This window comes from Ylistrum balloti, unplaced genomic scaffold (assembly GCF_031769215.1).
Source record: "Ylistrum balloti isolate Yb309-2 unplaced genomic scaffold, AGI_CSIRO_Ybal_v1 Utg370928, whole genome shotgun sequence".
NCBI classification, from domain to species: Eukaryota; Metazoa; Mollusca; class Bivalvia; order Pectinida; family Pectinidae; genus Ylistrum; species Ylistrum balloti.
In genome coordinates, this window is record NW_026782525.1 from 291096 (window position 1) to 303783 (window position 12688).

General features: G+C 34.0%; 1 protein-coding gene across 1 annotated transcript in view; it reads left to right on the forward strand.

The window, feature by feature from the left end:
- The window catches only part of LOC132559506 (cholesterol transporter ABCA5-like), a 41873-nt gene that overhangs the window by 11779 nt on the left and 17406 nt on the right, over nt 1-12688 (forward strand). The window contains exons 9-21 of the mRNA XM_060224133.1: nt 217-350; nt 765-917; nt 1125-1244; nt 1831-1969; nt 2701-2791; nt 4720-4859; nt 5128-5244; nt 5483-5890; nt 6721-6857; nt 7223-7480; nt 8306-8437; nt 9456-9608; nt 10917-11054. Coding sequence (XP_060080116.1) covers nt 217-350; nt 765-917; nt 1125-1244; nt 1831-1969; nt 2701-2791; nt 4720-4859; nt 5128-5244; nt 5483-5890; nt 6721-6857; nt 7223-7480; nt 8306-8437; nt 9456-9608; nt 10917-11054 — 2120 coding nt within the window. The remainder of the gene's footprint in view (nt 1-216; nt 351-764; nt 918-1124; nt 1245-1830; nt 1970-2700; nt 2792-4719; nt 4860-5127; nt 5245-5482; nt 5891-6720; nt 6858-7222; nt 7481-8305; nt 8438-9455; nt 9609-10916; nt 11055-12688) is intronic.

Consider the following 12688-nt stretch of genomic DNA (forward strand, 5'->3'; position numbering starts at 1 on the left):
ATTATCCACTGAGCCATTTTACCAATCTAGTGGTATGTTGCCCAATGAATGTTACTTGTAATTTTACTTGTTGGTACATATATTTGCTTTACAATAATGCTTATAATGTTAACAATAAAGTCAGCTGAATAAGTTAGTACTTTATAAACCTATAACAGAAACATCACTGATACAGGAATCACATCTATTATGCTAGTCAATGTTTATCTTCTTAAGGCTTGTCACTGGACATCTATGAAGGTCAAGTCACATGTCTACTAGGTCACAATGGTGCCGGAAAGACAACACTCGTCAATATGTTAACAGGTTTAATGCCACCAACCAAGGGAACAGCCTCTATACTAGGTTTGGTAAGGATTCTTGAGTTTCACATATTTCTTTTATTCCTCTTTTATATAGCCTTTTCAAAAATGCATAGTTTGTAGATAAATTTCACAATGTATAATGGGTAATGTTTGTGTGGGATTTACTTTATTACACTATGTTCATAGTCAATGATGATAACGCAGTATGAAATATCAGACGAACATTTCGACTGTGAATGAAAATGTCAGAAAATATTTGTAATGCCTGTATACACGGACACCTGTTCATAGATATCTGTGAAATTAAACACATGTACCAATGAATGAGCCAAAATCGGGACAACTATGAATATTAGCCCTGTGAAATTAAACAACTGTACAGTACATTTTTTGTTGTAATATAAATATTTCTGAATTGTATAGTAGATAGATTGATTTTGTTCAATATCCTGATTTCAGAACATTGCCAATGGACTTGATATGCAGAAGATCCGTTCTATGACTGGTGTTTGTCCCCAACACAATATCATATTTGATGATATGTCCTGTGTAGAACACATACACTTATATGGTGCTATCAAAGGTGTCCCTGACCATCTTCTTCAATCAGAGGTACTAATTGGAAAGTTATCTAGATGGACATCATAATCAGTAGTGGCTTATTATAAGCACTCAGACATATACATATTAAGGATTTTTTTAAGTTACACCAGTCCTGGATTTTTATACTTTTACACCAACTTTCAGTTAGTACATAGTAAAATATTTATCATGAATTGAGATATGATCTTGAGCTTGTGAATTTTTTTCCGTAAATAGACAGAGACATCTCTGAAGAATGTTGATCTGTACAAAGAGAGGAACACATTTGCCAAGAACCTAAGTGGGGGACAGAAGAGAAAGCTCTGTGTAGCCATTGCCCTTATTGGCAACCCCAAGGTAACAGCGGACAGATTGAAACTATTGTATACATGTTAAATCTATCTATAAGAGGTTTTTAAGGCTAAATGTAACACAGTAAGGTTTCTGCCTATTCTCACAGCATTTAGAATTAGCTGTTACTACCAAGCTTTCTGATTGGTGGAAATTTAATATTATGGATTATTAGTGACCCTTGGTGGCAGTCATATGATATAAACAATGCCGCCATCTTTCAAAACAGTGTCATGCATACATTCTCTAAATGTACTAAAATCTTACCAAATTGACAGACTGGGTGTTCATGAAATATTTAGATTGAGATTTGCATTAAAGTTTTATGTTGATATTTCCATTGCTAGTATTTGCTAAAATTTCGTTTTAAAGGACAGTAAATAAAAAAGTTTGGTTGTCAGATGACAGTTAAGGCCCATGGGCCACTTGTGTGGTTGATAATTTGAATTAGTGTACATCATGGACAGCCACTTCCAGATAAAGTAGTACAACCTACCACATCTGTATGTTATAGGAGGCATGCTGCTCATAAGCATGAGCTTGCAATGTAATGCCACAATTCCATTTGATACACTCCGGATTTGCTTTTCAGATAATTTTCCTTGATGAGCCAACTGCTGGAATGGATCCCTACTCTCGACGCCATCTTTGGTCAGTTCTTAAAGAGAAAAAGGAAGGAAGAGTTATCCTTCTCACCACACATTTCATGGATGAAGCTGACATTCTTGCAGGTTGCCAATTATAATATTCCATTTTAAAGTCCCATAAAAAGTGGTATTGACTGAAAAGCCATCAAATTTATCTTGTTCTACATTTCTCTGACAATTGAACGTCTAATGAGCAATCTTATATCTCTCACTGTAAACAACGGTTAGTCTAGAATATAGGGAATACTACCTATTGTGAAAAAGGAGTTCTTTTGGCCTTCTGGTTTTTTTTTTTTTGAGAAATTATGGAAGCTCTTTTGGTCAGAATTCAAAGTAGGGATAGAGTATAAGTGGGTGACTTACATGAAGATCACAGAAATAAAACATGACAATATGATGATTAGATCGATTTTTCTTTTTCATGATTACATGATTTGAAATGTGCTTCAGGAAAATTTGTCCTAGTTTGGAGAAATTTTCTGATGTTTTCAGTATATTTTTTTTGATGGGGAATTTGTTTATGTTTAAAGTCACAAAACATACCACTATCTGAATTCGACCCTTTTCTGAAATTTGTCTAAAGTTAATCCCTGGTACATTTCAGTCAAATCTGTAATCAGGGAATCTTCTTATTTCGAAAAGATATATAACTTTTAGAGGCATTTGGTTTGGACAGATTATGTTGTAGAATTGGTTTGTGAAAAGTGATTCATTTTCTTGTCATTACGTATGAAGTGATGATTGTCATATTACTGGAAAGTCCTTTCTGACCTTTGTCTCCAACTGCGTTCTAACAATATTTCTGTTAACAACAGACCGGAAGGCCATTATCAGTAAAGGTCGATTGAGATGCTGTGGTTCATCTTTGTTCCTGAAAAGTAAATTTGGCATTGGATATCACCTGAAGTAAGTCAACTATTAAGTGTGTATTATCCTAACAATACCTTGTCTCTTGTCTGCTAAAAATTGAATTAGTTCTTAATTGACCAATTTGGTGATCAGTAGGAATTAATTTATTTTCAAATGTTAAACAGGTAAAGGTCAAGGTACTAATCTGTGACTTTTTAGGTCACCTGACACAAAGTCTCTGAGTTACCTGGTGTGATCCCCCTTTTCTTCTTACATAGTCTCCAACTCCCAGGGACCTGAGGGTGGGGTCAAAATGGTCAAAGTGATTGAAATTTGAAAAATCTTCTACTCAAATCCTAGATATGATGCAATCAAATACTCTTCATGGATAGAAAGGCCTTTAGATGTTTTACCAAAATTGAAAATTTTATGACCCCAGAGTCTCACACTTCTCCTAGGAAGGGGATAAATTTTACTACAGTTTATAAATGAAAATCACATTTTTTAACATAATTTGTTTACTTTCTTTTGGAAATATTCAAACTTTGTTAGAATTATTAGTATACAATGACAGTTTGTTGAGATGCAGATATTGAGCTCAGCTGACCCCCTAGGGCTGTTGGACAGGGACAAAAAAAAAATGGGTCATATTGTCTTAAATTGAAAAAAAAAAAATTCTCAATACCCAGATAATATAGAACCAAATATTCTTCATGTGTGAAAGTGTCTTACGATGTTTTACCAAAATTGTAAATTTCATGACCCAAGGGTCTCACATTTCCACATGGGGAGGGGGTAAAATTTACTTTAGTTTATGCAGGAAAATTATATTTTTTAGCATAATTTGTGTTATTATCTTTCAGAAATAGTTCAAACATGGTTAGAATTATTTTTTTAAGCTGACAGTATGATGAAATGACATATTGACCGTGACAGACTCCCAGGGGCTTTTGGGCGGAGCCAAAAATGGGTTAAATTGACTGAAATTTCAAAGATGTTCTAATTTTTCATGGATGGGAAAGTTTATATAGGAAAATTAAATTTTTTAGAGTAATTTCTTTTAATCATACTCCCCAAAACACATTTGGGGAAGATATTATTTTGGGCTCCATCTATATGAGCATCCGTGCATCCATCCAAGGGCTTTTCTGGGCTATAACTTCAAAACCATTGAATTCAGCTTCACAAAACTTTTTATATATATTAGATTAGTGGTGTAGTTGTGCCTATTGCAGACATTTCATCTTTCATATTTTTTTTCTGTTACCATGGAAACATGAATAAAAAAATACAAAATTACATTCCACTCAACTCCACAAAATTTTCTGTATATATTAGTTTAGTGGCCTAATCAAATTTTTTTTTATAAGTTTAGTTTTTTCAGTCCAGTTCTCTTAAACTGTTCAAGGTAATTACATGATACTCAAAACTTTGTACAGGCATCAAACTAGTACTCTATTAGAAGTTCTTCATATTAATACTTTGTATGAAACAATTAAAAATAACAAGTAGAAATTACACTTGTGTTGTAATGTTAACATGTTATATATGATTGTGTGTCTTTTAAACAGCAGAGTGTGGGAGATAATGTCACGCTTTGCCTTATCTTGTTCAAACTTGGTTAGAAGCCTTAGCATGGAACAGCAGTTAATGTTATGCAAAGTTTACATTTGCATTATGTGTACAATGTAGTTAAAGTTATGTAACATTTTTTAGGAAAGATCATTTTTAAGACATGTTACAAGAAACATTGTAACTCAGGTAACCGTTAAGGCCCATGGGCCTCTTGTATGTAACTTTATATCAGCCTGCTTAGGAGGGGATAACCCTAGCAAACAACTCATATTCCATGAAAACATTGTCAACCTCATTTTGAATATGATTTTTAGGGATTGTCATGATCATTGATCTCAGAAATGTAACAGCAGTTCTATAGTATAGTTAAAAATGAAGAAAAAATATGACTCTTGATATTTGGAATACAGCATGGTTGTAGACCCTGGATGTGATGTAGATCAGGTGACACAGCTTGTCAAGAACTGTGTGGCAGGTGGAGAGTTACAGAGGACTCATGGCAAGGAATTGGCTTACACACTTCCACTGCAAGAGTTACAGAACTTTGCAGGTAGGGACCTAGCAGCATACATATTTTTGTTTAACATGTTACGGAATTTCCTAGTTTAAGAATTTGTACTTTCTCAGCACAAGTTACAAACGTTCTTTGCTAATACATGTTCATTCTAAACAATGATGAGTATTGAGTTCCTTGATCCTCTTATTATTAATGAATGAACAAAAGTATTCATTCACCCACATGAAGGACTATTTTGTAGAACTGTCATACAGTAAATTCTGCTTTAAATGATCAACATATCATTTTTTTGTCATTTCAGTTTTATTCTCAACGCTTGAAAAACCAAACACCTCTCTTTCCACTATGGCGGACTCACTTGGAATAAAAAATTATGGCGTTTCCATGACATCTCTGGAAGAAGTCTTTCTCAAATTAGGTAAACTTTATATCAAAGAGTCTTAGTATTGCCCTTTAGACATAAGATAAGCCTGTAAGGAATCAAGAATGCTGAAATTATTATCAATAATGATGTTCTATAAACTTATTCTTTAATCTTCAATTGTGTATGTAAGTATAAAGACTTTTTGATAGACATTCCAAATACAGATTCACTCAGAGTAGTGATGTACAATACTGGATAAAGGGGGCAAGTAACAAATATTATTTATTTCCAGAGGAAGACGACAGTTCATTTGACTTGAAGGATATCACGATGTCTCCATCAAAGAAATCATATGGAACTATGCAAAATTTTGACAAACACACAAACACAGAAGCCATGACAATGGATACTGCTATGTCCACCTCATGTGTAGATCGGTCCAAACTGAGATCACAACAGTTTTGGGCTCTTTGCAAAGTTCGTTTTTTCAGACTGTTACGAGATCCAGGGGCAGTCATTTTTGCATTGATCTTTCCCGCCATATTTGTTTTGGCTGGTATGTTGGTGAATAAGTATGTACAGTCACCTTCGACAGATACTACTCCAGTACCCTTGTACATTAACAATGCTATAACACAATATGCTAGAGAAACAAGTGCAGCTGCAGGTACCCCTACACTTGCTGTCAATAATGTTGTGGGTAAGTTTTACTTTTTCATCACTAGTATTTCCAACTCAATCACTTAGATAAAATGGGTTTGTCCGAAATGATATAATGTGTTATCAAAATAATTAACTATGAAACAAAGTTAGGAGGAGTTTTCTGATATCATGTTGTATGTCCCATCTGTGGACTAAAGTTTGTTCAAAAAATGCTTCTCTGAATCTTATGGTCAATTTCTTATTAGAATGAGTTATTTTAATAACATTATGATTCATTAGTTTATCAATCAGTGTTATTCATTATAATAAATGTTAAATGCCTCTAGACTAATCAGTTATACATGCATCCATTTTTGGATGGGTCACAATATACTGGTTGGTCAAGATACAATCATCAATAGGGGTGGTCAAAGAATATAATATTGAATATGTCATTCATAGACTCTTGGTGTTCGTGGATAATCACTGTTTGATGGACTATGACCAACTTACTCCTCAAATACCCTGTATTCCTTGAACTATTGACATGACCCAAAGGAGTTTTGACATATAAGGGTTTACTGTATAAGGGTGACAGCTTATTTTCACTTTATTGTTCATATTACATACTTCTGCTGCTGTAGTACTTGTAGTCTGTTTGGATGAAACTATATAACTGCTAAGCATTTCATACTTTTGATACTTAAAGAAGAATCATTTTCCAAAATGGTAATGACTGCACCAGTTATTCTGTAAGCCAGAAACAGAATGAAGTCAGTAATGAACACACTCTGTATGTAATATTTTTCTTGTAAACATCACAAAATACAGGTGTACTTCTGTAAAGATGAAACTACAAAATAACAAATTGATGTCTTCCTTCACCAGGTTCTGCAGATTCAATAGCCTTCATGAATACGATCAGTTCTGCCTTTTTCACTGAAACCTTTGCTAATGTTAGTGATCTATTGCCTGGCTATCACCAAATGGGGGTGCAACTGGACAAATACACTGTCACTGGGTCGGTGAGTATAACATCCAGAACCATTGCACCAACACTAGGTAAGTGATTACAATACATGGGTACTGGGTCAGTGAGTACAGTGCCTGCTAACCGGGTCAGTGAATACAATACATGGGTACTGGGTCAGTGAGTACAGTGCCTGCTAACTAGGTTAGTGAATACAATACCAAGTCACTGGGTCAGTGAGTAGTACATCACATGCTTATCACAACGCTCTTTTACTCACCACATTTATTGTAATGGTCTCATACTTATTGTGTATATTGAAGGTATTTGTCACTTCTCTCTTCACCTCTACCTACTTTTAGGAAGGCCTTATCGTGTATCATTTCTGTCACCTTTTACAGTTGTAGATTTGTATTACAGATGATTACCCAGGGTTTCACAGCAATTTACAATGACAGTGCCATCCACTCCATGCCAGCAGCAATCAGCCTGATGACAAGCAAGCTACAGAGTACTCTAAACCTCACAACTCTTCTGTCTGTAGTCAACCTGCCTTGGCCAAAAGGAGCCAGCGAACGTACTTATGACCAGGGAGCTTTCTCATCAACTATATTAGTTGCCATGGCATTTGTGACAGTGCCACCATCATTTGCTGTCCAACTTGTCAAAGATAGACAGGTTTGTAGTTAACAGTTTGTGTCAATTGTACAGCAAAATTCTGTCAACATTAATGCACTGTTTAGTTGTATAACTTCACGGGTCTAATAATTTGTGATTGACCTGGTTTAGTCTAGTTCATGGGTGTTAGGTTTTTGTTCATGTTTATGAACTGATGTCCATTTATAAAGGCATAAGATATTATCTCAGTTTTTCATTCACTGCAGAAATGTTGACTGGGTATTAAATTTCTTATAGAGAGTGAGAGGTATTAATGAAATTAAATTATTCATGAACATTACCAACTATACAGTATATCAGTTTATAGTGTTTTAGATTTCAGTACCAGACTAATGATAAATTACTTAAGAGACATGGAACAGTCTGCCTCACATAAGTTGACTCCCTCTCAAAGTTCACACTACTATGTCCTAAAGGAGACCATAGATATAGAGCTAAGAAGACTTCAGGTTGACATGGAAAAGAATGATTTATGCAAATGTTTTATTGGTACTTGTCACAATGGTTACTTTCCTTAAGCTCACTAAAATAATACTTTTGTTCCTATTACTGCCACCTGTGCACCCTTATACCAACCATGTCTGAACTGATGACATCAAGGAAGAGACTTCATTTCTTCAGGGATTTTATGTTGATTCAACTGGAGATGAAATTTTTTGTTTCAGGTCATGGTCACCATGAGTATCAACATTTATAAATTGTCAACTTATTTGCAAGAGATCCTTACCATTTCGTAGATATTGAAAGTATTTGGTAAAGGTTTCTTAAATATTTAAGCTTTTTGGAACTCTTGTGATGTTCATATCTGAAATGATTGTATTGCAGTTCAAGATCAGGAGTCAGATGAGGGTCACAGGTGTAACATTTGGCATGTACTGGGCGACCACCTTTTTTGTAGATATTCTACAGTACCTGATACCAGCTACATTGTCCATTATTTTCGCTCTAGCATTTCAGGTAAGTCATGCACTTCATTTTAGCTTCTTCAGCTGTGAGAGGGCATATGTTTAGTACAATCATCTTGTGTATACACTGGAACATTATTAGTAGATCATTATTTACTCATCATTTCCTTTTTCAAGAATTAATTTTTTTATATGTAACCTGACATCAAATTTTCTCAGGTTTGCTGGAAATTCTTTATAATAACTGAGACATTAGTAATACACATTTGAACAGTTTGAACATATTTTCAAGATTGCTGTCATTAATTTTAGGTCATCTAAGACTAAGTCACATGGTGACCTATTAAGATCACCTTTGGTGAAAACAATTTAACATTTTCGACTCATCAGAAACTCCAGAACTGATTTCAATGAAATTTTACAGAAATCTTCCTTGGCCTAAGATGAACCAAAATGGTGAATTATATGGTTCCCACCTCTCACATTTCCCTATTGGAAGGGGATAAAGTTTTCTATAGTTTGCTGGGGTATATAGGAAAAATAGATTTTTTAAGCATAATTTGTTTAAATTCAATTAAAAACATTTCAAACTTGGTTAGAATTATGAGCGAAGGATGACGACCTGATGATATTCCCATATTGATCCTGGCTGACGCCCAGAGGCTGATAGGTGGGGCCCAAAGGGGTCAAATTGACTCCGATTTCAAAATCTTCTTATCAGTGACTGTAATTTCTACAGAAAAAATGCATTTTTGAGCAGAATGTTGTTTACTTCCCACTGGAAATAACTTTGTAAGAATTACTAGGATAGGATGACAGTTTTAATGTATGCAGGTATTTACACTGGCTTTCTATAATCAATGTCACACTTTCTTTTTCATGACACTTGAAAGCTACTTACCCTTTAATCTTTATAATAAATATTGCTTATCTCAGGTGACCATTAAAGCTGCTAGGCCTCTTGTTTTCATAATTGATTTTTTTTTTAATTCACAGTTGATATACTCCGTTATTTTGTAACCCCAAAATGAGCACTATAAATGTACTAATTTGTACTTTTGTTTTATCAGCCGGCTAGTCTAACTTACAGTGGAGCAGTGTTGGCTATGTTTCTCCTCTTTATATGCTTCGTGCCTGGCAACACCCTGTTTGCCTATGTCATATCATACCTTTTCACCAAGTTTGAAAGTGCTCAAGCAGCAGGAGTAACCATGTTCTTCTTTGTAAGTAGAGTAATATTTATGTTTGTCTCAAGCAAATTAATTAAATCAATAACATTAATTTATAACAATGTTTAACTATTATATGTACAAACTATCTGTATTGCTTGATAAAGTACTAGAATGTACAAAAGAATGTAGATTATCCTTAATCAAATACACCATTGTGTTATACTATGCTGACATGTACTCCAATATATATATATATCATGATGTACACTGTACTAGACAGTATACCTGTGTCAGTGTTAACACTGTAATGTAGACTATATACCTGTGTCAGTGTTAACACTGTGATGTAGACAATATACCTGTGTCAATGTTAACACTGTGATGTAGACAGTATACCTGTTACAGTGTTAACTGTGATGTAGACTATATACCTGTGTCAGTGTTAACACTGTGATGTAAACTATATACCTGTGTCAGTGTTAATACTGTGATGTAGACAGTATACCTGCATCAGTGTTAACACTGTGATGTAGACAGTATACCTGTGTCAATGTTAACACTGTGATGTAGACAATATACCTGTGTCAGTGTTAACACTGATGTCAACAATATACCAGTATGTGTATATAGAGATGTACACTGTAGACCTGAGTGTTTATATACCAGTATGTGTATATAGAGATGTACACTGTACACCTGAGTGTCTATATACCAGTATGTGTATATAGAGATGTACACTGTACACCTGAGTGTCTATATACCAGTATGTGTATATAGAGCTGTACACTGTACACCTGAGTGTCTATATACCAGTATGTGTATATAGAGATGTACACTATAGACCTGAGTGTCTATATACCAGTATGTGTATATAGAGATGTACACTGTACACCTGAGTGTCTATATACCAGTATGTGTATATAGAGCTGTACACTGTACACCTGAGTGTTTATATACCAGTATGTGTATATAGAGATGTACACTGTACACCTGAGTGTTTATATACCAGTATGTGTATATAGAGATGTACACTGTAGACCTGAGTGTTTATATACCAGTATGTGTATATAGAGATGTACACTGTAGACCTGAGTGTTTATATACCAGTATGTGTATATAGAGATGTACACTGTACTGAGTGTTTATATACCTGAGTGTCTATATACCAGTATGTGTATATAGAGATGTACACTGTACACCTGAGTGTCTATATACCAGTATGTGTATATAGAGATGTACACTGTACACCTGAGTGTCTATATACCAGTATGTGTATATAGAGATGTACACTGTACACCTGAGTGTTTATATACCAGTATGTGTATATAGAAATAAATACATTGTTTTTGTGTTTTACAGATTTCCTTTATCCCTTACATTATTGTCTCACTGTTAGACATGCTACTCAGGAACAATGTAGCATCCATCCTCCACTACATCTTCCTGGCTATTGACCCTCCATATGCTGTGTTTGGAGGGTTCTACTATATAGACAGAGTAAGTAATTCATATTTGGTACCAGTAGTAGGTAAGAAAGGAAATATCTTTATAACTAGCACAAACATTGTTATATGTTTCGTGGAATTACTATTATACATAACTGTGTGTTATGTGAATTTACTGTAATTACAGGGCTTTGTGTTATGTGAATTTACTGTAATTACATAGCTGTGTGTTATGTGAATTTACTGTAATTACAGTGCTGTGTATTATGTGAATTTACTGTAATTACAGGGCTTTGTGTTATGTGAATTTACTGTAATTACAAAGCTGTGTGTTATGTGAATTTACTGTAATTACAGGGCTTGTGTTATGTGAATTTACTGTAATTACAGGGCTTTGTGTTATGTGAATTTACTGTAATTACAAAGCTGTGTGTTATGTGAATTTACTGTAATTACAAAGCTGTGTGTTATGTGAATTTACTGTAATTACAGGGCTTTGTGTTATGTGAATTTACTGTAATTACAGGGCTTTGTGTTATGTGAATTTACTGTAATTACAAAGCTGTGTGTTATGTGAATTTACTGTAATTACAGTGCTGTGTATTTTGTGAATTTACTGTAATTACAGGGCTTTGTGTTATGTGAATTTACTGTAATTACAAAGCTGTGTGTTATGTGAATTTACTGTAATTACAGAGCTGTGTGTTATGTGAATTTACTGTAATTACATAGCTGTTTGTTATGTGAATTTACTGTAATTACAGGGCTTTGTATTATGTGAATTTACTGTAATTACATAGCTGTGTGTTATGTGAATTTACTGTAATTACAAAGCTGTGTGTTATGTGAATTTACTGTAATTACATAGCTGTGTGTTATGTGAATTTACTGTAATTACAGGGCTTTGTATTATGTAATTACAAAGCTGTGTGTTATGTGAATTTACTGTAATTACATAGCTGTTTGTTATGTGAATTTACTGTAATTACATGCTGTGTGTTATGTGAATTTACTGTAATTACAGGGCTTTGTGTTATGTGAATTTACTGTAATTACAAAGCTGTGTGTTATGTGAATTTACTGTAATTACAGTGCTGTGTATTATGTGAATTTACTGTAATTACAGGGCTTTGTGTTATGTGAATTTACTGTAATTACATAGCTGTTTGTTATGTGAATTTACTGTAATTACAGTGCTGTGTATTATGTGAATTTACTGTAATTACAGGGCTTTGTGTTATGTGAATTTACTGTAATTACAAAGCTGTGTGTTATGTGAATTTACTGTAATTACAGTGCTGTGTATTATGTGAATTTACTGTAATTACAGGGCTTTGTGTTATGTGAATTTACTGTAATTACAGTGCTGTGTATTATGTGAATTTACTGTAATTACAGTGCTGTGTATTATGTGAATTTACTGTAATTACAGGGCTTTGTGTTATGTGAATTTACTGTAATTACAAAGCTGTGTGTTATGTGAATTTACTGTAATTACATAGCTGTGTGTTATGTGAATTTACTGTAATTACAGGGCTTTGTGTTATGTGAATTTACTGTAATTACAAAGCTGTGTGTTATGTGAATTTACTGTAATTACAGGGCTTTGTGTTATGTGAATTTACTGTAATTACAAAGCTGTGTGTTATGTGAATTTACTGTAATTACAGTGCTGCATGTCATATG